This window comes from Bos javanicus, chromosome 21 (assembly GCF_032452875.1).
Source record: "Bos javanicus breed banteng chromosome 21, ARS-OSU_banteng_1.0, whole genome shotgun sequence".
NCBI classification, from domain to species: domain Eukaryota; kingdom Metazoa; phylum Chordata; class Mammalia; order Artiodactyla; family Bovidae; genus Bos; species Bos javanicus.
Window position 1 is genome coordinate 45,310,176 of NC_083888.1, and position 24,502 is coordinate 45,334,677.

The following is a 24,502-nucleotide window of genomic DNA, read 5'->3' on the forward strand; positions in this document are numbered from 1 at the left end:
CAGAAAAAAGAAAGTAATGATAAGTGTTTTAAGGATATGACTTGCATTCTATACAAATGAATGCAAAACTAAAAAGCCTACAGCTTATTTGGAAATGGAGTACATGAAAGTAACGAAGCACACCTTCAGGTTTAAGACATAATTTCCTCTTCAATAACAATTAACTAAAAATGGTGGTGTTCACTGTAGGACCCTGATTTCCATTATGTTATATAATGTCAAAATAATTCTCTACAAGAAAAAATAAAACTACATAAATCAGCAGTAAAAATAAATGAAACCAATTATTAAGAGCTGGGATCCTTTTAAATGTAAACTATTGGGGGAGCAAGGGAGAAAGTATTCCAACTCCTCAGTAAACTTAATTTCAAGTTCATGTAGTAAACACTAAAAACATTTGATTTAGATAGCCTTTGGAAGGTCATTAAATTTTCCTGTATCCCCTCTTCTCTATCTTGTTCAGCAGCAAAGAGGTTTAACTAAATGCTTTATAAGGGAAATTAGTAATTTAAATAAACATTTTATGCTGGGAAAAATACAGCTGGGGAAAGGCGCATGCATAACCAAACAGAGAGAAAGCAGTGACCATCCCAAAGCTTTTTGATTGCTTATAGCTTGCTTCAGTTGCATTAAGCCAAACTGGTGCTGTCTTCTCCTTTTGCGCTCTGCACAGTTAGTGCTCACCTGCAGCTTTCCTTCCAAAATAGCCCATTACATGACTGTACAGATCCCTCAGTGGAGCCTCTGGTGGCATTCTGTTCTGCCTCTGTGGGGAAACATTTGCCTTCGGCTTCGAAAGAGCATGGACAACAGTTTTATAAACGCCACCCAGGGAGCCCTGCGGTAGTCCTGCCTCGTGACTTGATGACTTAATAGTACTACGACTACCTAACTGATTAGTTGCAATTCCTTCTTTTTGTAATATGGCGGTGGGAATCTCTGTTGTTTCCTTAATTGTTTCACTGCTTGCTGATGCTGCACTAATTGTATCTAGAGGCCTGTACACACCAGGTTTTACTAGCTCTGCAGCACTGTTGGAGCTGGTGTGGGGGTTGCTGATGTTGCTATTACTACCACTAAAGCCACTGAGCTTCCGCAGTCTCATCTTCCATGGAGCCTCTTTGTTTTCCAGAGGATTATAAAACTGAACTGACTCAGTAGAAGGTCTAAAAGTAACATGAACACTATTTCGCTTTTTAGTAGCAATTTTCATGATTTTGGCTCTGTGAGTTACTGTTTCAGACAAGCTCCTTTTAGTTGGAGAAAGCTTGCTAGTGCTTGTAACATGAGGCATTCTACGGTTAACAGGTGCTTTTAGTGTAGTTTTCTTGGCATGCAAAACATGTGGGACAGTGATTTTTTCATTAATTTGCACACCCTTAACCTTTTCAGCTAGTGTTATATCTATACAGGCATCTAATTCTGTGGCTGTTTGTCTATACAGATGTTTTCTCTTTTCTTTATCACAAGGGCTACCTGAACTAGGTTCCGACGACTGTTTATCATTGTTTAGTTGTTTACATTTTTCAGAAGTTTTTGTTTTCATAAAGCTGTCTAACTGGTTGGGTGCACTAATATTTGTGAAGACAGCGGAGTTTGGTTCTTTTTGAAACTGTATGTTTTCAGGAGTTCCAACAAAAGAGGTGGTATTTTCTGATTTACTTTCCTGGTCTATGTACTCTAATTTATCTGAGGATGATCTTTCATCCTTATTTACTGCAACAGAGATCACTTCCTGTGAAGCTGCATCTTTATCTAACTCGTTTTTACTGTGACTTTCTTGGGTTTCCTTAAAATATTCTTTCAGGGAGGAAAGAAGATCATCATCTCCTTCAAGGTCAATGTACTGGATTTGTTCAAAAGCTGAATCTGCAAGTTCTACTGGATCTATTAAGTGACAGAGATGGTCATATATGCTATCACCAACTTCCAGAGAAGACTCTCTACTATGAGTATCAGTGATGTGGCTCTCAGTGGATCTAGTTATTGAAGAAGCCTCTGTGGAACTCTGCAAGCTTGGTGCATGACGGGATGAACTGTCAATGACAGGCACTGCACCTTTGGCTCGTTCAACAGTGAATGGTTCCAAGATGTCAGAAGTGCTGCTACTTCGAGGCAATGGCTGCTCCTCACTCAAAGCACCAAAAACTTCATTTCCAGTGTCTTCACTTTGCGAAAAATGTCTGACTCTAGTTGGACGAGGAAGTATTTGAGCATCATCAATATCTGTAAAAACAAAGAAAGAAAGAAAGAAAAATTATACAGTAGAAACTATACAAATACAAAAAAATAAGTATTAATTTCAACCATTTTATAAGCATATGCTTAAAAATAAAAAATTTTGAGTTTTTTGTAAGCTCAATGAAAGAAAATCTACAAATTTGTTTTTAAATAATGATGGGCACAAGCCAATATAGCATGTAGTATAAATGAATTAGAAAACTACCAGAATACATTTTAAAATGTTAACATGCATAGAACAGTGAGGTGATGAAACATTTGGAAGTGCAATTAAAGATAGAGCTGTGCCAATAAATCAAGCAATTCAAACTTGCTATTCAATTTTTCTTAATAAAGTTTCAGGCAGAAAAAAGTAGATCTTAACACAAAAAAGCTCATCTTAGTATCCCACTACAGAAACTCCATAGGGTCTCATAATTCCTCTGTTTCCTTCTTACCAGGCAAGAAACATCACCTTTTCTTCAAATTTTGCTTATCTGACCACTTACTACACTTGGAAATCTCTATTCTCTTCCTAAAGTTCTCTTTGTCAGGAAACTAGTTATCTGTTCTACTGAGGTATTTTACTTTATTTTATTACACTATTAAAATCTGTTTACCCCTACCCTGCAAAATCTATTCACCCTATCAAATAAAATTAATACACTGCTAAAAAAATTCTACTTTTTCATGTTTGACACAAACAGCATTAATTTACTAGGAACCAATCTCCTCTGCCAAACACTGGCCCACTCCATTAGGTAACCATGGAACCCTAAAAACTGCACCTACAGCTTCTTACATTTCTTTTAAAAATTACAGATTTGAGAGTCAAAATGGACATTATAGATTATTTAACTCTCCTACTGAACAAACTGAGTCCTAAAGAGAGGAAACCACTTCTCAAGTTTGAGAAGCAGGCTTAGTGTTCTATGTCATTACATTGTTTTTAGTGCCTGAAGTGATAAGTATATGATAAATTTTCAAAACTATGTATAAAATTGAAAATTACAATATGAAATACTATTTAATTGTAGAGATATATACAAATTAAAACATTTACTACTGATAAAATGTCATGTCTACAAAAACATCTTGGCATTTTACTAAAAGACATGTTCAGAAAAATACCATGAAAAAGGGACAAAGTCAAAAAGTCTGATATTGGTACTCATTAGGCTTGTAATGCATAGATTAAAAGTAACAGAACTATAACTGATGAAAATGAGAAGATTTAGATCCAGAGAAAACAGTTACTTGTCCAAGATCATAGATATATTTATTGAAATGGTGCAAGATCTAAAACTTAGGTTTTCTTACTCTAGACTCTGAGAAGTATGTTTTCTCATTTATAAAATGGGGACAGTAATTCAAAATATTCTTGTGGATCTATGTGAGGGATGAAGAGAGGCTGGTACCTCTGCTATTTCACTGATATCACTTTCTTTGTATGAGATCCAAAAGGAGCCACCTTATACTAAATTCAAATCAAGAGCAGTTTGTGATATACTAAAATTGCACTATATTCCTGAAGATATACACTGAAACTCCCAATACATGTCAAATATAAACTATCTCCTAAAGTTGAAACAACTCTTTATCATTAAGTTGAAGAGAATACTTTAAAAAAATGTTAGCTTTCTTCTTCATACACTTTACTTACAAATTCTTCTAAATGAAAAACAAAGCATTTCCGCAGAAACTTTATGCATATATTGTAATACTGTAGCAGATAAGTAATGCATATTTGTGCATCTTGACAAACGCGAAGTATTTTTGGTTTGTGTCCCATAATAGATCATAAGAACCTCTGCCAAGAGATTATATTCACCATGCACTCCAGTTTCTTCCCACAAAATGTTCTAGAAGGACTCAACAAAGAATACAGATTACATAATTTTTCTATAAAAATTAAGAATTTTATAGTAGGAATTACTTTTTTAGCTGCAAATTTAAAATCAAAATATTAAAACCTTATTAAAATCTAACGCTGAGACTAGAAAATATATGAACTTCAGGAAAAAAGCTGAATATTAGTATTAATGTCTAGTTTCCTTTATTGATAACCTCATACTTTTTCCATTCTAAAGAAACCAATAAAGATTACTGTGAAGTTCTGTTTTTAGGCATTTCCTCCCAATCCAGTCTTCATGTTGCATGTTAGGAAATTTAGCCATTATTTCAGCTTGTTTTTCCCCTAAACTTTTGTTAGTACATATGAATATCTAAAAAACGTTCAAGTCTAAGAGGGCAAGGGCTTTGAAGAAAATGAAAATATTTTTGTAACAATAATGTACTGTTAGTAAATCTAAGTTTCAAAAAAAAGCTTTCTGAAAGTTATAAGTTTTAAAATACAGTTCTTACCCAGGCATATAACACTAATACTAATCGCATAAAATCAAAGAAGAAAGTAACTGCAGAGAGGAAATCAAAATCAGCATTTGAAATTAAGCAAAATTGCCTCTAACAAGGCTTAAAGTTTAAAGGAATAAAAAAGAATAAAAATAAAAATAAAAAAAAGAAGATAGGAGAAAAAAAAAATGGGAAGTAATTTCTTTCTTTTTTGCCAAATGATAATTTTTATGAGTAAAATTCTATTTAAAAAAAAAAAGAAATAAACCTGAACCTTATTGAAGATAATGTCTAAATGACAGCTCAATCATACACAGCTGTCCTGTATTCATTGGGGACTGGTGTCCAGGAGCCCCCGTGGAAACTAAAATCCACAGACATTCAAGTTTCTTATATAAAATGGACAAGTACAATAAATACAGTTGGCTCTCCAAACCAACAGGTTTACTTGTATTCAACCAACCTTGGATATGAAGGACCGACTGTATAGTCCTTCCTACATGCACTGTTCTAAGTATCTTATGTATATTAACTCATTTAATCCTCACAATAGCCTCATGAATTAGGTGTATTATCCCCATTTTACACATGAAGAAACTGTAAGACTTGCCTGAGGATACACAGCTAGAAGGTGGAGAGCTGGGATTTGAAGGAAGGCAAAAATTAGTCCAGGTTCTTATCTCCTGAATAATATATATTATGTATTCATGAAATAATTAAAAATTACTATTAATACATTATAAATCATTTATTTCCATAAAGCTAAGAATCTTAGGAATCAAAACTTAGGTCAACTACAAGTATTAGTAAATTATACAGAAAAACACAATGGATAAACTTTGTATTGGATTGCTGAAAATAACGGTAATAACAGGTTAAAACAGACATGGCCTTTAAAACTCCTTAATTACGCTGCTTACATTTTACCTTGAACAAGTGTCTAATTAAACTAGTTCAGTCTAAAGAATAACTAACCAATGACCGAACAAAACAAGAAAAAAGTTTTTTAATAAACTTAAAAAAATAAGTGAACATTTGAGAAAATGCTTCCTATAGAGCCTAAAAAGTATTTGAAATGTCAAGTTTCACCTCTGGATTTGCTTAATGATGTTTTACTATTAAAGTGTTGGAAAATCATCTCTGGATTAAAACAGTTTTTTCTGAATGTTGTGTTTCCAAAAAGTTTTCTTTGATATTTTGAAAAGATAAGCTGTAAATGAAAGTGTAATATTAGTTTGTAACATATAAAAAAAAAAAAAACAAAACTATTTTCACTGAAATTTACCATTTTTCAGGATTTTTTTTTTATATTAACATGACCATATCCCATTGTCTGAAATAGCTCTTGTCACATAGTAGGGGCTCAATAAATACTGGTAGAAGGGAAGCATATTTTTTATATTAAAAACTGCTGCTGCTGCTGCAATCGCTTCAGTCGTGTCCGACTCTGTGCGACCCCATAGACAGCAGCCCATCAGGCTACCCTGTCCCTGGGATTCTCCAGGCAAGAACACTGGAGTGGGTTGCCATTTCCTTCTCCAGTGCGTGAAAGTGAAAAGTGAAAGTGAAGTTGCTCAGTCGTGTCCAACTCTTAGCGACCCCATGGACTGGCAGCCCACCAGGCTCCTCCGTCCATGGGATTTTCCAGGCAAGAGTGCTGGAGTGGGGTGCCATTGTCTTCTCCGATATTAAAAAACTAGTAGCTGCTAACTAGTAAAATATCAAGCTAGTTTCTCAAGTATAATACTAAGATACTATTGGAAAATTTTAATAATCTCTAAAATGAGGTACAGAAAAAAGTACCCAAATCCCTTTTACCAAAGCTAAATTCTATTCCCAGTTAATCACAAACAGCAGCTATGAGTGGCAATATTTTTACAGCTCTTGAATTCATAAAATCATTTATATTAATATATGTAGACACTGATGTTATTTAGAGGCTCAAGGTTTTTTTTTTTTTTTTTTTTTTAATTACTGAAGGAAAAGACAATGTTCCCTTATGTAATAAAAAAAAATTTCTTTTTTTTTTTTTGCCTATTTGGGCTATAATGAAAATGTACCTTCAAGGTAAGTTAAGAATTATTATTAGTAGAGGCTAGCAAAAACTCTACATCTTTTTAAAACTAGATATTCACTTTGTAGGTAATTCAAAGCAGTATCCACATCATTAAAATCATATGAAAAGACTGAAAAGCAACAAACCAAAATAATTAATTTTAGACTACTAAAATTTAAAATACTAAACTATCATCTACTCTTACCCTTTTAATGTTGTTTCCTTGACTCCAATTCTGGAAATAGATAAATGACCAATACATTTTTTTATAAGAAAATTAAACAGATTTAGTGTTTGTTTGCAAACATGTTAAATAATACCATGTTTAAGTTAGCTTCAAATTTTTCTTGAGATGTACTTTTAAAAGAATTAACACAAATTATTTCAGTGAAAAAAATTCTAGTGTAATTTAGAATTACACTAGAATCTGCTGGTGTTCTAGGCGCAAAAATTGTAGAAAATTACTATCACATATTGGTGAGAAGGAATAAATTTCTTTGTGCAAAGAAGGGCCTACTTGTTTGATTAGATAGGAAATTATTCTCCTGATTAGGCAGATCTTAGGAACAAGATGGGCCATGAGACATACCATCTTCTTTCTTCTGATACTCAGAAAGTAAAAGTTGAAAGATCAAAAACATTTTGCTCTACAGTGCTCAATTCAAATAATGAAGTACTGCTAATAACCTTAGCAGTCTATGTAACATGGTTTAGACAGCCTAGAATTTAACAGCATCAAATGTAGCAAACAAATTAGCAGTTTTGAGAACTAACTGGGAAGAAAGTGGGCCTGTAAACAATTTCAGACTAGGACAGTACTTGATTAGAAAATAGCAACAACAGTTGCAAAAGTCAATTGCCTACCATGCTTTATGTTCTTTTACATGCCTTCTATCATGAAAGTATTATTTTTGGCAGTGAAAGCTAATTTACTTAAGAAAAATTATTGAGATTTCTGACTTCTCTTGCTTTTTTCAGGAAAATAAAGACTGCTAGACTGGGCTACCATATATGTAAAAGTACAATCTGGTGGTATAGGAGACACGACAGGGAAAATGTGCCTGCCCAGACACCAGCACTACCTGCAGAGCTTTAAGAAATAAAGTAAGATCTCCTGAAACCCCCAGGATAGTATATCAAAACCAAAGACAGACACAAGTCTGGGAAGAAACATTTGTTCAACATCAGATGAGTTCAATGTTAAGAACTCATGTCAGTGACTGTGTCAATGCCGTTGAAATAGTTCATGGAGCTTAAGAAAAACTCTCAAAGGATATTCAGCGACTCAATTAGTTTAGTCTATCTATATAAAGTTATACCATACAGAATCACATTTACAACAATATAGACTGAATAGTCATCTAACCCAGAATACTGGAGGAGAAAAAAGGGCTAGATAACAATAGAGTACACTGAAAACTGACAGTTCATTCTTAGAAATCATAGTATGTTAAACAAATATAAAAGAATTAAAAGGAGTGTCTTTTTGCCATGTAAGTAGTCAAGAGTATCAGGTAAATATTTTTCTGGAAAATTATACTTCTAACCAAAAGCTAGAGTGATTGTCTATGGGGTAGTTTCATTGTCTTACTGGTAAAGCAGTTATAGAAACCTCAACTCTTGTTCTTAAGATGATGCACCCAGGAAATATGAGTTCAACTAAGCCCGCTTACATCAGGGGGACAGATTAAACTATGAAAAACATAGTTCACTTGCCTTTTTAGCTTTCACTTATGTACCTCCTCTTGGTTTGGGAAAAATCTCTGATCTTACCAGGATTAGGGATGGTGGAAGGGACCTTCATGAACTTGAAACAACATTATTAATAAAAATGCACCTTCTCTCGCATAAGCCTACAGTTCATTAGGAACTAAAAGGGTACAAAGATAGGTTGTTAAAAAATAAAAATCAGTAACCTCACCAAAAGTCACAATATGAAGGAAACACTCCTAAGAAAATGATAGGAAAGCACCCAAGAATGCACAAGTAACTTTCTTTAAGCCAGCACATTTTGCATAAGTACAGCTGACTCTTGAGCAGGGCTCTGAACTGTGCTGAGCTGTATCCAACTCTGTGGCAACCCCATGGATTACAGCCTGTCAGGCTCCTCTGTCCATGGGATTTCCCAGGCAAGATTACTGGAGTGGGTTGCCATTTCCTTCTCCAGGGGATCTTCCCAACCCAGAGACTGAACCTGCCTCTCCTGCATTGGCAGGCAGATTCTTTACCGCTAAGCCACCAGGGAAGCCCTTAAGCTGTGTGGGTCCACTTATTTGTGGGTTTTTACAAATAAATTTGTACTATATCACTACACTATGTGTGGTTGATCAAATCTGCCCGTGTGAAATCACAGAAGTGGAGGGCTCATTGTAAAGTTATATATACTTGGATTTTGGATAATATGGAAGGACAGCAACCTTCACTCTTGCATTGCTCAAGTACCAAGTGTATATTAAAAACAAACTTGCTTCTGTCTAAAAGACAAGGCACTATAATTCTAGTCATACAGAAAAAAAATTTTTTTAAGAAAAAACTAAGCTAAGGTGGTAGAAATGACAGTGTGTGTGTGAGAGAGACAGAGGGAGAGACTGACTTGAAAGTGTCACTAGGGAATTTTGGGAGTAATGGAAATATTCTATATTTTGTTTGGGGTGAAAGATGATGAGGGGTGTACAATTCTCAAATCTAAGTGAAATGAACCTAGGAACTATGCATTTTATTATGTTAATTATGCCTTATTAAAGAGGAGATCATCTTAGTACTGCAGATAAAGGACCTGAGGCAGAAGTGGAAAGTTGATCACTTTCTGAGCAAAGGTTCTGAGGCTCCTTAGAAATTGGGGCTTCACAGAATGGTTTTGTTATTTGGTTTAAAAATTAGTTATTAGAATTCTATACACTATTATAAAGATTTATTCCAAAGCAACTTTTCGATTATATACTTGATTCCCCCTAGCTTAAATTTCATTACTACAGATGATGGAGAAAGCACTATTTAATATTTACCATATATTCAGTCAAATGATGACATTATAAATGAAATTCTAAATATACATTACTAGTTCACCTGACCACCTGAGAAGAAAAAAAATCAGACATGAACAGAAAAAAAAAGAACCCCGGCCATTTACAGCCCCAAATATTGGTCATTGGCACAGCACTAAACTTAGCACTTCCAGAATGAACTGCAAGGATAGCATTAGAGTTCAAATAACTCAAAATGTTGATTTCTCAACCACTTTCCCAATTTCCCACACCTCCCCCAAAGAAATTAACTTTGAAGAGTTTATTTGATTAAGCAAAATTTGAAAGCAGAAGAATTAAAAAGTGAAAAAGGTGGTGCAGAAATTAGCAGAGGTGGCACTACCTGAAAGCTCATCAGAAAGGGGAGTGAGAACAATATCAGGCAAGAAGGGTTTGGAAGTATGGATCAGAACAGGAGCACTTTTAGCACTGCGTATATAGGCCGATGGCAGAGCACATTCACCAATGGATCGGCTTCTCATGGCTTTAAAAAAGGAAAAGAAAGAAGTGGGGAAGGAAAAAAGAAGAGTGACTATAATGAAAGGCTTGTGTCATAGAAAAAGCAGCAACAGAGAAAACTAAAAGATACAAAGGAAGGAAATCTTAAATTAAAACATTTCAGCACGGCAAATACTGGCAAGCTGTAAGAAAAGAAATCAGAGAACACACATGACATTTCAAATGTAAATCTTTTTGTGTAAAGCAGGAAAATGATTTTTTTTGTTTTTCATTATTAGCAGTTACAATGGTATAGCATTAAAAACAGCATACACTTTAATTAGCACTATGTTCTCAAAACTCAAGACTGAAAAGTTCGTTGAACAGAAACACTGCAAAGACTCCATATCAATTGTTTCAAGAGATTTTGGGTACCATATTTGGGCATTTTTCTGAGCCACACTGAGCCACTCTTCTTAATGAAGCTGAATTCCAAGAGCAAATTCCTACTTTCATACTTTTCCCTAATAAAGTTTCAAAGTTACTCATAGGTCTTTTTTAGACAATTATATGTAATTCATAATCTAAAGGATTGAATCTCATGGTTAGTATCTGTTACTGATAGAAGAAGAATGCTTAATTACATCAGTATCTCTTATTTAAAGATAACAGTATCTAAATTTTAAAATTTTAAGTAAAAATATTTATAGAAAATAGCATTTGGAATCAGCATGAAGAATCAAGTTATTGACAAAAATAAGTTTGTGTTTATGCAAATCTTAACTATATTACATAAAAACTTAAAAGATTAAATTAAAAATTTTTTTCATTTGTATTTAGTTGTATTTGGTAATTTCTTAAAAGTAACCAGTTTGCAAAATTAAAGACAAATTTTGACACCCTTAGAAATAAATTAATAGTCAAGTTTATATCTCAAGTACTTTTTAACACTTAAGAGATTCTTGAATAAATGAAGGTATAAAGATTTTAAAAGATACAATATTGCATAAAATCTAGTGTAATGGTGACATATTACATATATATTTGAATGTTACCATCATTTCGAAAATCTTAGGTTTTCCTGATTATTAGAAACAGCTGGTTCCCCAATGCTTCAATCCCTTAAGTATAACAGGGCCTTTGCAATCCAACCACAATATCCACTGAAACTTCATCTCCTCCTACTGTTATTCCATTCTACTGCCACATAGAATTTTATACCATTTCTTGAAAATTCCATGCTCTTTCACAACATGGCTTTATGAGTCCATAATATATTTGGTCTTCTTTTCTTCTTGACACTCCTTCATATATAAAATGTCATCTCATCTGTGAAGCTTTAAGACTTTCCCACATAGTTAATTTACTAGCAATACAGCAGTTAGCAAAACAAACAAGAATTCCTCTTTTTTACAAAGCTTACGATCTATTTTTAGTGGACTGTACATTTTATATGCCTCCCAGTTTTTCAAAGGCAAAAACTGTTATCTTCTTATCTTTATATCTCCGGTGCCTGGCACATATGAGCTCAATAAATCTTTACTGACTGAGTACCTATATTTGGATAAGCACAGCAAAATCATTTGAAAAAAAACTAAAGTTTTAATTGTGAACATATAGAAGAGAAAACCAAAAAAATTACTAACCAAAAACAAGATGCATGTCATAGAGTTTATCACTGGAAAAGAATAATCTAAGAGTCCCTATTCCCCAAATTTATTAATGCTAGCAAAATAACAGATTCTTTAAGAGTAGCTTTTTTATGTTTATGTGTAGCAAAATGTGGAAGGTTGGAATATATTCAGAAAAGGCAACAACGTGCCTTCAGTGTATGACTTCCCATGTATTATATTAAAGGTTAAGTGTATTTTAAATGGAAACCATATACAGAATGTCAGAGTCTGACCCTACTCATGTTTTTCTGCTGGCTTCCTCTCCCTCTTGTGAAAGTGGTCAACAATTTTATGATCCAATTTGAAATAAGTTATGTTGACTTCAAGATAATCATTCCTTAAAACTTGTTAGAACAAAGATATAAACACAAAGGTAAAACCTAAAGTGCTGCTGATCAACACAAAACGTAAAATACCATCTACAGTGATAATCAGATGTGATGAAAAAGAGATATTTCTTTTAGAACCAAACTGAATCAAATTCTCGATTCCACAGATGAATTACAAGCTTTCTTGATGTTTTCCCCCTTGGGTTAGGTAATTCCTTGGAAATAACAATTCTTTCTATTCTTTCTTTTCTACCACCAACTTGAAGCAAGAGCTTGGGCATTTCCCTTGGAACTTTCCCCATAATCACTATGATATAAGTTTGTGTGCTATGATCCTGAATGAATTCTTCAAAAAGACACCCCTCCGTCTGTTACTATCTTTATGTTTACCTGGAAATCTGTTAAGTGCCACACAGCTGTGCAATCTACACTATAGCAAATAACAATGAATTAGCTACAGAGATTTTGGGGGATTTACTAATTTAAAGCTTGTATCACAGAATCTCTGTAAAGCTACTGAAACTGGCCCAACTTCAATGAATTACCCTACGATGGTCTCTTAAGTGTTCAAGTGAAAGGAACTGTCACACATCTCTCACTGTAAATCAAATGCTATAAATAGAAATAATTAAGTTTAGTGAGGAAGACAAGTAAACAGTCAATATAGGCCAAGAGCTAGACTGCTTGCTCCCAACAGTCAAATTGTAAATGCAAAGGAAAAATTATTGGAGAAAATTAAGACTGAAGAGACAAATAAGAAAGCAACACAGTCTAATTGCTGGTAAGGAGAAAGTTATTTGGAAATATCAAACCAGCCACAACATTCCTTTAAGCGAAATCCTAATCCAGAGTGAGGCCCTAACTTGCTTCAATTCTAAGAAGGCTGAGAGAGTTGAAGAAGCTACAGAAAAGTTTGAAGCTAGCAGAGTTGATTCATGAGATTTAAGGAAAGAAGCTACCTTCATAACATAAAAGTACACAAGAAGCAGCAAGTGGTGAAGTAGAAGCTGCAGTAAGCTATCCAGAAGATCTGACTAAGATCATTAACGAAGGTAGCTACATTATACAACAGATTTTTTCAATGTGGACACAACAGCTTCTACCAGAAGAAGCCATCAAGGACTTTCATAACTAGAGAAGTTACTGCCTGGCTTCTAAGCTTCAAAACATAGTGCTATTAACAAAAGTCTATAGTTTACATTAGGGATCACTCTTTGTGCTGTACATTCTACAGGCTTCTAACAAATGTATAACATGTATACACAATTATAGTACCATACAGGATAGTTTCACGGCTCTATTTAAACCCTCTGTGCTCCACTTATTTCTCCCTCCTCATTGGCCTGCTTTCCACTCCTTGGCAATCAGCAATCTTTTTACTGTCTCTTCAGTATTCCCTTCTTCATAATATCATATAGTTGTAATCACCATGTATATAACATTATCAGATTGGTTTCTTTCACTTAGCAATAGCATTCGGAACTCTTGCATATTTTTTTTCCATGTCCTGATAGCTCACTGTACCTTTTCAAAGAATAATATTCTACTGTATAGATGTAGCACAGTTTGTCAAATCATTTACTTATTTAAGAATATCTTGGTTGATTCTGAGTTTTGGCATAAATTCCAAGTTTATGAATAAAGCTGCTACAGATATTTGCATGCCAATGTTTGTGTGGACATATGTTTCCAACTCACCTGGATAAAAGCTAAGGATGGTTTGATTCTACAGTAAGAATATATTTACTTTTCTAAACTATGAAACCATCTTCCAAAGTGGCAGTACCATTTTGCAGTCTCACAACCAAGAGTTGTGAGAGTTACTGTTGCTCCATATCCTTGTCAGCATTTGGTGTTATAAATGTTCCGGATTTCAACCATTCTGATAGATATGTAGTGGTATTTCATTGTTTTAGGGCAATTTAATTTCAAATACTATAGACTAAACCTATAGACATATCCACATACAAGCACAAGTTATAGAAGTATACATAACTATATTCTGTGTCATTTTTAACACCGCAAAACTGGAAATAAACTGAAAGCCCATCTTCAGGATACAAGTTAAATTATGGTACTGTCATGTAATATACATCTGATGCAAGGCGTTCGACATTTTCTGATATGCAATAATCATTAAGATATAGCATTACAGCTTGACTTCATCTCCTTGCACTCTTGTCTTTCTTACCCTACACTTCACTCACTCTGGCCTCTTTCAGTTCAGTCAGTTCAGTCGCGTCCGATTCTTTGCGACCCCATGAATCGCAGCACGCCAGGCCTCCCTGTCCATCACCAACTCCCAGACTTCACTCAGACTCACGTCCATCGAGTCAGTGATACCATCCAGCCATCTCATCCTCTGTCGTCCCCTTCTCCTCCTGCCCCCAATCCTTCCCAGCATCAGTAGTCCCCTTCTCCTCCTGCCCCCAATCCCTCCCAGCATCACAGTCTTTTCCAATGAGTCAACTCTTTGCATGAGGTGGTCAAAGTACTGGAGTTTCAGCTTTAGCATCATTCGTTCCAAAGAAATCCCAGGGCTGATCTCCTTGCAGTCCAAGGGACTCTCAAGAGTCTTCTCCAACACCACAGTTCAAAAGCATCAATTCTTCGGCGCTCAGCCTTCTTCACAGTCCAACTCTCACATCCATACGTGACCACAGGAAAAACCATAGCCTTGACTAGATGGACCTTTGTTGGCAAAGTAGCTTTTGAATATGCTATCTAGGTTGGTCATAACTTTCCTTCCAAGGAGTAAGCGTCTTTTAATTTCATGGCTGCAGTCACCATCTGCAGTGATTTTGGAGCCCCCAAAAATAAAGTCTGACACTGTTTCCACTGTTTCCCCATCTACTTCCCATGAAGTGGTGGGACCTGATGCCATGATCTTCGTTTTCTGAATGTTGAGCTTTAAGCCAAGTTTTTCACTCTCCTCTTTCACTTTCATCAAAAGGCTTTTTAGTTCCTCTTCACTTTCTGTCATTAGGGTGGTGTCATCTGCATATCTGAGGTTATTGATATTTCTCCCGGCAATCTTGATTCCAGCTTGTGTTTCTTCCAGTCCAACGTTTCTCATGATGTACTCTGCATATAAGTTAAATAAGCAGGGTGACAATATACAGCCTTGACGTACTCCTTTTCCTATTTGGAACCAGTCTGGCCTCTTTACTCTTCCTTAAATAACAAAGCACACTCTTAGACTAGGGCTTTTATTCTTTTCCTTCTGCCTGGAACACTTTTCCCTAGATGCTTCCTCTCAGTTTATTCAGGTCTCTGTTCTTATATGATTAGACAGGCCTTCACTGACCTCCCTATCTAACAGTCCCATTTCTCTATCCTTATACTCTTGCCCCTTACCCTATTTTACTTTTCTTCATAGCACATAATACTGCCTGATGTTTGGTTTATCTGCTTATTATGGGTCTCCCCTGACACAAGAATTGTCAGCTTCAATGGAGTTTATTAAGTTTGTTCTCACATGTATCCTCAATGCTTGTAACAAAGCTTCCACTGTAAGTAGAAGTATTTTTCATTTGAATGACTAAAAGCCATGCATACATTATAGTATATGCACAATTTTAGAAAAATCCTCAAAAACTAGTAATAGCAGTTATCTCTAATGGGGTGACCTGGGTGGGTGAGGAGCAGTGATGCAGGAATGACTTATTAGAATACATATATGCTTTATCACAGTTTGAATTTTTAACTATGTACATTCCCTAAAAACATAAAAAATTAAAAATTTAAGAAAATATATGTCTAAAGAATATCCTAATTTAATGTGTTTCCCTTTTAGTATTTTCTAAATACTTTATGTAGGCACCTTTCTGAACAAAATTTATTATGCATTAAACTTTTGATTGGTCAGTCCAATGAACAAGCCAGATAAGATTTTGACAGAGTATCAGAAAGTAATTAGTCAGGCATGCACTTAAGATGAGTATTTTAATCATTATATGCTTTTATAAAGATTAGAAATATGCCATCATGTTAGCTATGATTTCTTCTCATTAGATACCTAAGATGTTTTTATGCTTCCTTAAACTTTTATCTTTCACATTAAGCATAAATCAGAAAAATATATATAACCTTTAAAAAATATTCTATTTTTAAGTAAAATAAAGTAAAATTTTAAACTTAGAATTCCTTCTTAACCAATACAGAAATATTTTCTATACATGTGACCTTAACATAAAATGAAGAAAGGCATTTCAGATGTAATCAACATGTTCCATAAGAATTTCAAAATATAATTCTATACCAAAATATCTAAGTATTATATTCATTTTTATCCAGTATCCTTTTTCCTTGTATAATTTCTTATTCTTCTTGCTTGACATACAATCAATATAATTCTATGGTTATTTTACAGGCAGGAGACAACTGTGAAAATATTCTTTTGAACAATTTTAAACTAAACATTTTAAATTCTTTTAAAACCTTTAATTTACTTCTTTTCTTTTTACTTGTTTCTTCCTTTAGAACTCTAATTCTTAACACTTTAGAACACCTCCTTTATAGAAGACATATCTTACAATTTTAAATTTATTTAAAATAAGTGTTTTTCATAGACTCTATAAAATATAGATACATTCCCACAGAAAACTCCACTTTCACAGAATCAGATTGCAAAGCCTAAAGTAACTTCTAGCAATTTTTGTTTCAGGCATATGAGATACTATCATTCCAACTACACAGATGAAGTAAATAAAGTCTAGAAAGTTCAGTGAATTATTCAAGGTTATCGAGCTATTTAGTGATGAGAGTGAAAAGAGATCAGGACAAAGTGCTCTTGCTTTTCACTGCAGCACTCTTTCTACTATGATGAAGACCAGGTTTTAAATCTGAGAAGAAAGGAGCAAGACGGTAACTAGGTTCACAGATGCCAAGTGATCTCACATCCAGAAATTCTTTCCGTCACTGCCCTCTGTGGATATTTCCAAGACTAGAAAGGTCTTCCCTACTTGTTAAAGGCAGCAAGGAACCCAGCAATATACTCTACCTTGGCCTCAGCTGTCTATAAGCAGAAAATGTAAATTCCTCACTGGAAGTCTGTGAAGCCAATACAATTATATAAATGTAGCACTGAAAATAAGCTACCCTATTTTTTCATGTTTATTAGAAACTACATCAGTTAATGCATGAGTTCTGTAGAGTGAATCAGAGTTCTACTTCTCAATTCTGTAAAATAACAATTTAAAATTATTGACATCAATGGTAAAATAAATTACATTAAAACAGTAATGTAAGATACACCTTACTAGCATAAAGGAATAACACAGTATGTCATCAGACTCCAAGTAGTCCTGAAATAAGTTTTGCTATAGAAGTTTTTCATTTAACAACAGAAAAACAACTGATATGAAAACTGTGTGTCTGCATACGTTGTTACTAAGAACTATAAACATATCACTGCACACAATTCTCATGATTTTAAGAAGTACATACCAACAGTTTTTTGCCGTACTATACTCCTTGCCTTTTCTGTGCCTGGGGAACCAGTGGTTGTTGCACTTCTCTGCCTCATTGGGGCTTGGCCAGGCTGATCGCGACTCCATCCTCTAGAAAACGACTTGTCAACTGAAACTTTCTGAAATTCATGTCCCACTCCTAGAAATGCAGATGTTCAATCTCAGTGCACTGTCATTTCATCAATAACTGCATCAAATTATGTATGCCATTCTGCCTCAGATTCTTAGGTTTACTCATAAAGTAACTAGATAACATGCTTGTGTACTGAAAGGGTTTTTTGAAATTTATTGTGTAAAAATCACATTCCAAAACTGAGGCACCATCAACAATAAGTGATAATAAATCCTCTGCCACCCACTTATTTCATATAGAAGTGAAACATTTAGACAAGCAAAAAATGATAGAAAATGAACTAACCAAAATCCATCCTGTGAAGGAAGTTACTCTATCTTTACCTGCCAATAATAGCCACTTGGGAAATAAACAGTCCAGGAAAAAGTAGTTTGGTCACATACTTACCACTTTGGACTGTTAAGTATGAAATGTGACTCGTGTCATCTCTAGATAGCAACTAATTATTAATAACAAAAAATCCTAGCAAACTCAATATTATAAAAGTCTTCCCCGGTGGCTGAGTAGGTAAGGAATCTGTCTGCAATGCAGGAGGCCCAGGTTCAATTCCTGGGTGAGGAAGATCCCCTGGAAAAGGAAATGGCAACCTGCTCCAGTACTCTTGCCTAAAAAATCCTACGGACAGGGGGAGCCTGGCAGGCTACATCCATGGGGTCACAAGAGTCAGACATGACTTTAGTGATAGAGCACTATTACTAGTATTATAAAGACATGTTTCTTTGATATAATCACTATGTTACTGGCCCTCTCCAGCTTTTTAACATTAGATAGAAATATAATCCATAGTCAGGGAATGTTTGCTTTTAGTTAAAACTAAGGAAATGCTTTCAAAAGAATTTCCCAAGTACTTCTTATCGAATATAGTAACATGAAATCACCTTCTAAGTTTTAATAAAAAATATATGTATGATAAAAAGGAAGAGTGTTTTATAATTTTTCAGTTTGGTTAATTGTTAAAAATAAAATATTTAAGATTCTGGACTACTTAACTTTATTAGATATGCACAGAACCATTGAATTTAAGGTTCTTCAAGAACAGTTACCAGGTAAGTACATGCTTCACTGTTGAAAATTTTTAACCTTCAGAGTAAATTAAGGAGGGAATAATTAAGAGAAATTATGACTTTCACCTTCACTCCTCTCCCTGGCTTGATACTCCCAAAGCAAATTATTTAAACAAATTTATATGAAGCCATCTCTGTGAATAACTCTTACCTTTCCCTTTGTGCTTTTTTTGTTTCTGTTCACTCAGCTTATCCAATGGTAAATCACTGAGATCCAAACTATATAAATTTCTAGCTAAAACTTTAGTTAGTGTCTCCATAGTCAGCGACCATTCAGTAGCTAACTCTTCCCAATAGGTCAACGATGACAATACTGAGAGTAAGTCATCCCAAAGTTCCCGAGAGATGTACACATTTAGATTTGCTTTAATCCAGGCAACTATAAGAGTCTATAAAGACAAATAATCAGAAATAATAATGAAATATGTTCAAAATAAATTATTAAAAAATTATCCCCAAACTAGTAGAACTTTAAATCACATAATATCCAAGATATCCTTTCTTGGTACATAATACTTATAAAAGTAACACACGCACTCATTAGCATCTACTCCAAATTTCAAAAGCTGACAATTTCCAACATTCTAACATTAGGACAAGTTACCAAAACTGAAAAGAAATCTCCCTAAAGTTTAACTACCTTTCATGGTACATTACATTAATGTTAAGTACATGTTGTTCAAAAAGAGACAAGTCTCCACATTATTACAGGTTGAAATAACTGAGTAATTAGTAGTTACTGAACTAACTACTAACATTCTCAAAAAAAGATTGAAATCACTAACTACACAATTTGAATATTCTAAAAGAAAAAGTTACTAGAGATGTATTTAACTTATTGATACATGTTTCTGAAAATTTTTATGTAAACTTGATAAAATTAAATTTGACTTTAAAGACACCAGTGGAATTAAAGGTGTTCCGTACAAATTCAATCATAGAATAAAAAACTTATTTATAAAAGGGCAGAAATTAATGGTCAGACTATACTCTTGAGACTTTATAGAATTCTACTGAAGATAAAATCCTATTGAAGAAATAGTCACAAAGTGTTTTAAAAGCATAACTCAACAAATTTTACATAAGTTTAACATTAAACATAAAGATAAAAATAAGCAGAGTTTATGACATAAAACAGTAATAACTAGTGCTTTCCACTCCATTCAGAGAACAAAAATATTATTCCATATAGCAAGCTAAAATTGTATCATCCAATAGCACTCACCATGGGGTTAGTTCTAATGATGGGGGCGGGGGAATAAAAGACTAATGGTCAAGAGGAATTTAAATAATAAATGTAGCTGATTTGAAAGACTTATTCACTATCAACACAGAATTTTAGATAAACTAGCACCATCTGGGAAAAAAATATTAAATTGAAAAGCTACACTAAATGGCCAAGACTTAGATCTGAGATAGTTTTTATCCTTGACATTAAGAGCCATTTTATCCATGTGTTTATATTTAATGTCTTGTCTTTAAAAAAACATTATTTTGCTTTTTGTTCTCCAAATAATCTATTACACATGTAAAGTCAGTACTCTATCCTTGGGTTGGAAAACACAACATGTAATTCCTATATCATCAACTACTACTGATACTTCAAATGAAGACGTGAAGAGGATAAAGTCTAACAGTATATCGTGGTGGGAAAGAATCTTGATTTACTTTTTTTTAAACTACAGAACAACTTAAAAGAAGTTTTGTTTTTCTAACAATGCCAGAGACTTGGAAACTCATAACGCAAACAATCAAATCATTACCACAAAGCCTTCTGGCATCTTTTTGCAATCATATGAAAGTGTACCCCACAAGAGATAAAGTAAATGTCATCAGTTTAACACTTTTTTTCATAGGCCTGACTGGTATCTCATCTATTCTGCTAGGCTGTTAGTTTGTATGTATGGCAAACATACTACTAGATATACAACTTTTATTTGGCTCTACAAAAGCTCCTTTAATATGATTTCTGATTTAAAGCTTTTTTCCCCAAGAAACAAGTTCAGGGCTCAATGAATCTTAAGAAAAAATACGTATCTATCCACCTATTTATCTATTTATTTATTTATTTTTATTGCCTGGAAAAGTGGTCCTGCAAGTCGACCTGCCAAAGTCATGTTTTTTTTCCCCTGGAACTGCAGAAAAGCTTGTGATGGCATCTTCAGTACAGATTCCGTGACTCTGAGCAACACAAGCAGCATCTGTTCCCTTAAAGTAAAAAAATTAATTAATGTTTCCTTCTTGCATATGTTTGCTTTTGGTTAATGAATAACTTTGAAATTAATATTTGCTATAAAAATGGTATTATCTTTCAATAATTCAAATATCAAATATCTTTCAAATTTTCCGAATTCTTTATATATTAAAATATAAATTTTCATTTTACAAATCTACACAAGCCATTTTTCAGCCATAATACCTCTCCATCAAATAAAAATTTGTACAAAAGCTGATGAATTAGGGGTGAGAATATGGAGACTGCTCCCATCCCCCCTTACGGAGCTGTCTGAAGAACACTCATTTGTCTTTACAATACAGTTCTACCTTGATGCCTGTCTACCTCACTCATCTTTACAACATTAGAAACTTCGTATCTAGAATTGTACCAGGTTCAATTTCAAAAACGGCATGATACTTTAAGACTAAAAGATCACAATGAGCCTGATGAGAAAGCAAGGATTATTACTCCATTGCTTCTTTCTGTCCTTTCTAGTTTGGTCATCTTTCAACTCTTTATCCTCGATGTGTACTGCAAGTCACCCAATCCTATTATATTATCCTTACCATGCCTCTCTTTCCTTAACGCTTAATATTAAGACCATAGAACTACCTTATTTGCACCTGGTAACTCAAAAACTGACCCAACCATATGCCAAAAAAAAAGTTTGAGAAGGGGATTTGGGCAGGTATATAGACAGACTAATAGCCCAAGTCTCTATCACAGCTTCCTCTTCTTTGGCTTGTCTGCAGGCCCATTCTGGGCACAGCAATATGTGGGACAGTCCATGTGAGAAATGTGCCAGAGGCAGCAAGAGGTCCCAGATGTAGGTATCATGGTTTTCTGGGAAGTGAGGGTAGAATTAAATATAAAAGTATCACTCAATAAACAGTGTCTGAACTTACGAACTAAATAAATATATGTATTCAGCTCATAAAGTAAAAATCAGAGGTAATGTATTTGTAACCTTTAGGCTTCCAGTTTCACTATATGAAACAAAAAGCCATTTAAAGTCAACTACACATTCAATAAATAATGGATTTTCCAAGTAAAACTTTCTGATTTGTGGTCAAGCTCCAATTCACTCATATATCTAACTTTTCACTTTATAATACAATAATGAATTATAAAGTCCTGTAAATTCAATGTAAATATGTGAGTAATCTTTCACAATGCTATGACTTCAAGGGAACTTACAAAAATTTTTAAACTGTGTTCCATACAGAAGTCTCTCACTTTAACCTGGCTCAAGACCACTGATTCAAAGCATATGAAAAGAAAAAAAAGGGAGGGACTAACAAAGAATGGTTCAAAGTAAAAGTTATTGGCTGACAATAACTTGGGCTCTGAAGTCAAAAGGACCACAGTTCAAAACAAAGCTGTGTGAACAATGATAAATTACTTAATTTCTTTGTGCCTAAGAATCACCATGTAAAATTATCTACCTTATGGGGGTGCTACAAGGATTAAGAAAAAATTAGATGTAAAAAGATTAAAAAGAGGTGACACAGAAAAGTGCTCCAAATAAGTTAATAACAGTAACTACTTCTAACTATATCAATATGGATAATAAAGTTTTTTTTTAAAATAAAACTATTTTCTATATGTAACAAAACAAACTAGGCATATTGTTTTACTAAGTACTCCTACTTTTAAAGAATGAGTCAAAAGAGGAAAATTATATACATAGGAAGGATGTTTACTGTCCTTCTCTCCTCCAACAACAAAACAAGTAACTACATGTCCACCAAGCGGTGGTTAGTTAAGGTTTGGTGCATACACACGGTATAACACTACGTGACTCGATGTGGTTTGGTCAGCCAAACGTTCACCAAAGGACAAACGATGATTACCTGTAGAGAACGAGCGTCCGGGAAACTTTTATTTTCTTTCTAAAACTTTTCTTTGTTTGAATTTTACAACGAACAAGTATCTTTACAAAAACTGAAGAACTGCTCTTCTCATCTCTCTAAAAGTCCTTTTTTTATTTCAATTAAATTTTTATAGAGTATCTATAATATATGATACTATGCTAAGAAATGTAGGAAATATAAAAACAAGACAGCCAGTATATACCTTGTAGACCATCTTAATTCAGTGAGGTAAAAGACATGTATACAAGTAATTTAGGAACTAAGGCAATTTTGAAAAGATCTACAACACAGGTGATGCTATTTTAACCATCTCATCCTCATCTCTGTTGTAGATCTTGTCAAAATTGTCTTAGTTCCTAAATTACGTGTATATGTGTCCATCACCAACTGAACGGACATAATTTGAGCTAACTCCAGGAGATGGTAAAGGACAGGGAAGCCTGGCATGCTGCAATCCAGGGGTTTGCAAAGAGTCAGACACAATTTAGTGACTGCAAAACCACAAAACGACAGAGGTAAAAACACAGAATGAAAGGAAGAGAACTGAAAGAGGAAGAGTATGTGAGGAAAGGAAGGTAGAATCTAAGGATAGTTATGGTAACAACAAGAAAAGATGACAGGAATTAGATTCTCTAAAGAAAAGTTCAGACTGCTTAAGAGAGAGCAAACCTGATAAAGCTGGCAGGTAGGATTGCATCCTGCAGGACAGAATTTAGGCTTGAGAAAGGGCTAGAAAAGTAGTCAGGAGCCTGACTGTACAAGGCCTTGAATATCAGGTTCAGGAATCAAGCAGTCATACATTCAAACATTTATTTAATCATTCATTCAAACATACATAAATTCATTTATTCATACATGCATGCCAGTATTCATTCTTGGGGAAGGCCATCAATGCCCACTTTAGAAAGATAAACAAAGGGATCTTGTAAAATTTGATCAAAGATGTTTGAGATAAAGTGAAGGAGAACATTGTTGCCATCATGATTATTACCTAAAATATTACAGTCATTCATTAATAATGGAAGCCTGTACAATATTGTTACAAGCTCTATTCAGACACTATTCCTCTAGAAATTACTATGTGCATATACACTTTAAAAAAAAAAAAAAAGCATTTTTTTACCAAGTCTTTTTGTCCATTGATACTTGCACAACCATGAACCGATAAATGTTAAGAATTCGTTTACACATATCTGTGTGCTCATCCAGAAGACTTTTTATCTCATTTGCAGGTTCAAGAAGAAATATGTTTGAAGAGTTTATAATAAACACCTAAAGTAAAACAAATCATAAGCTGTTTGTTACAAAATTTAAAGGGAAAAAATTCAAGATGCTAGGTGATCTACAACAAACTTAAAAGCATTAGACTATAGGTTAATTCTAATCCTGCTTCTACCACCAGCTTGATATGGGAAATTAAAATTCATTCAATCTATTTTTATGTTTATCTAGACAAATATACAATTACTAGCAGGAATTGAAAGAAAATAAACCAAGTGAAAAACAGCAATTTTTAAAAGTGAGTCTTTAACAAAATAACCTTATTACTGTCATAATATGGAAAGAATAAAAACAGTTTAGGATAAAAGAGGATAGATACCTCAATCAAGATGACAGATACCTCAAACAAGGTGAACTTTCTGAATGAGGT

At 34.0% G+C, this 24,502-nt stretch overlaps 1 protein-coding gene across 6 annotated transcripts in view; it reads right to left on the minus strand.

Moving 5' to 3' along the window:
* The window catches only part of RALGAPA1 (Ral GTPase activating protein catalytic subunit alpha 1), a 223,684-nt gene that overhangs the window by 106,072 nt on the left and 93,110 nt on the right, over positions 1-24,502 (minus strand). For 3 of the 6 annotated variants that reach the window (XM_061394111.1, XM_061394114.1, XM_061394113.1), the window contains 6 exons: positions 23,975-24,123; positions 20,838-20,967; positions 18,911-19,148; positions 17,540-17,701; positions 9,995-10,135; positions 685-2,226 (listed from right to left, as the gene is read on the minus strand). In XM_061394111.1, coding sequence (XP_061250095.1) covers positions 685-2,226; positions 9,995-10,135; positions 17,540-17,701; positions 18,911-19,148; positions 20,838-20,967; positions 23,975-24,123 — 2,362 coding nt within the window. The remainder of the gene's footprint in view (positions 1-684; positions 2,227-9,994; positions 10,136-17,539; positions 17,702-18,910; positions 19,149-20,837; positions 20,968-23,974; positions 24,124-24,502) is intronic. The other 3 variants (XM_061394115.1, XM_061394116.1, XM_061394112.1) reach the window with 3 other exon arrangements.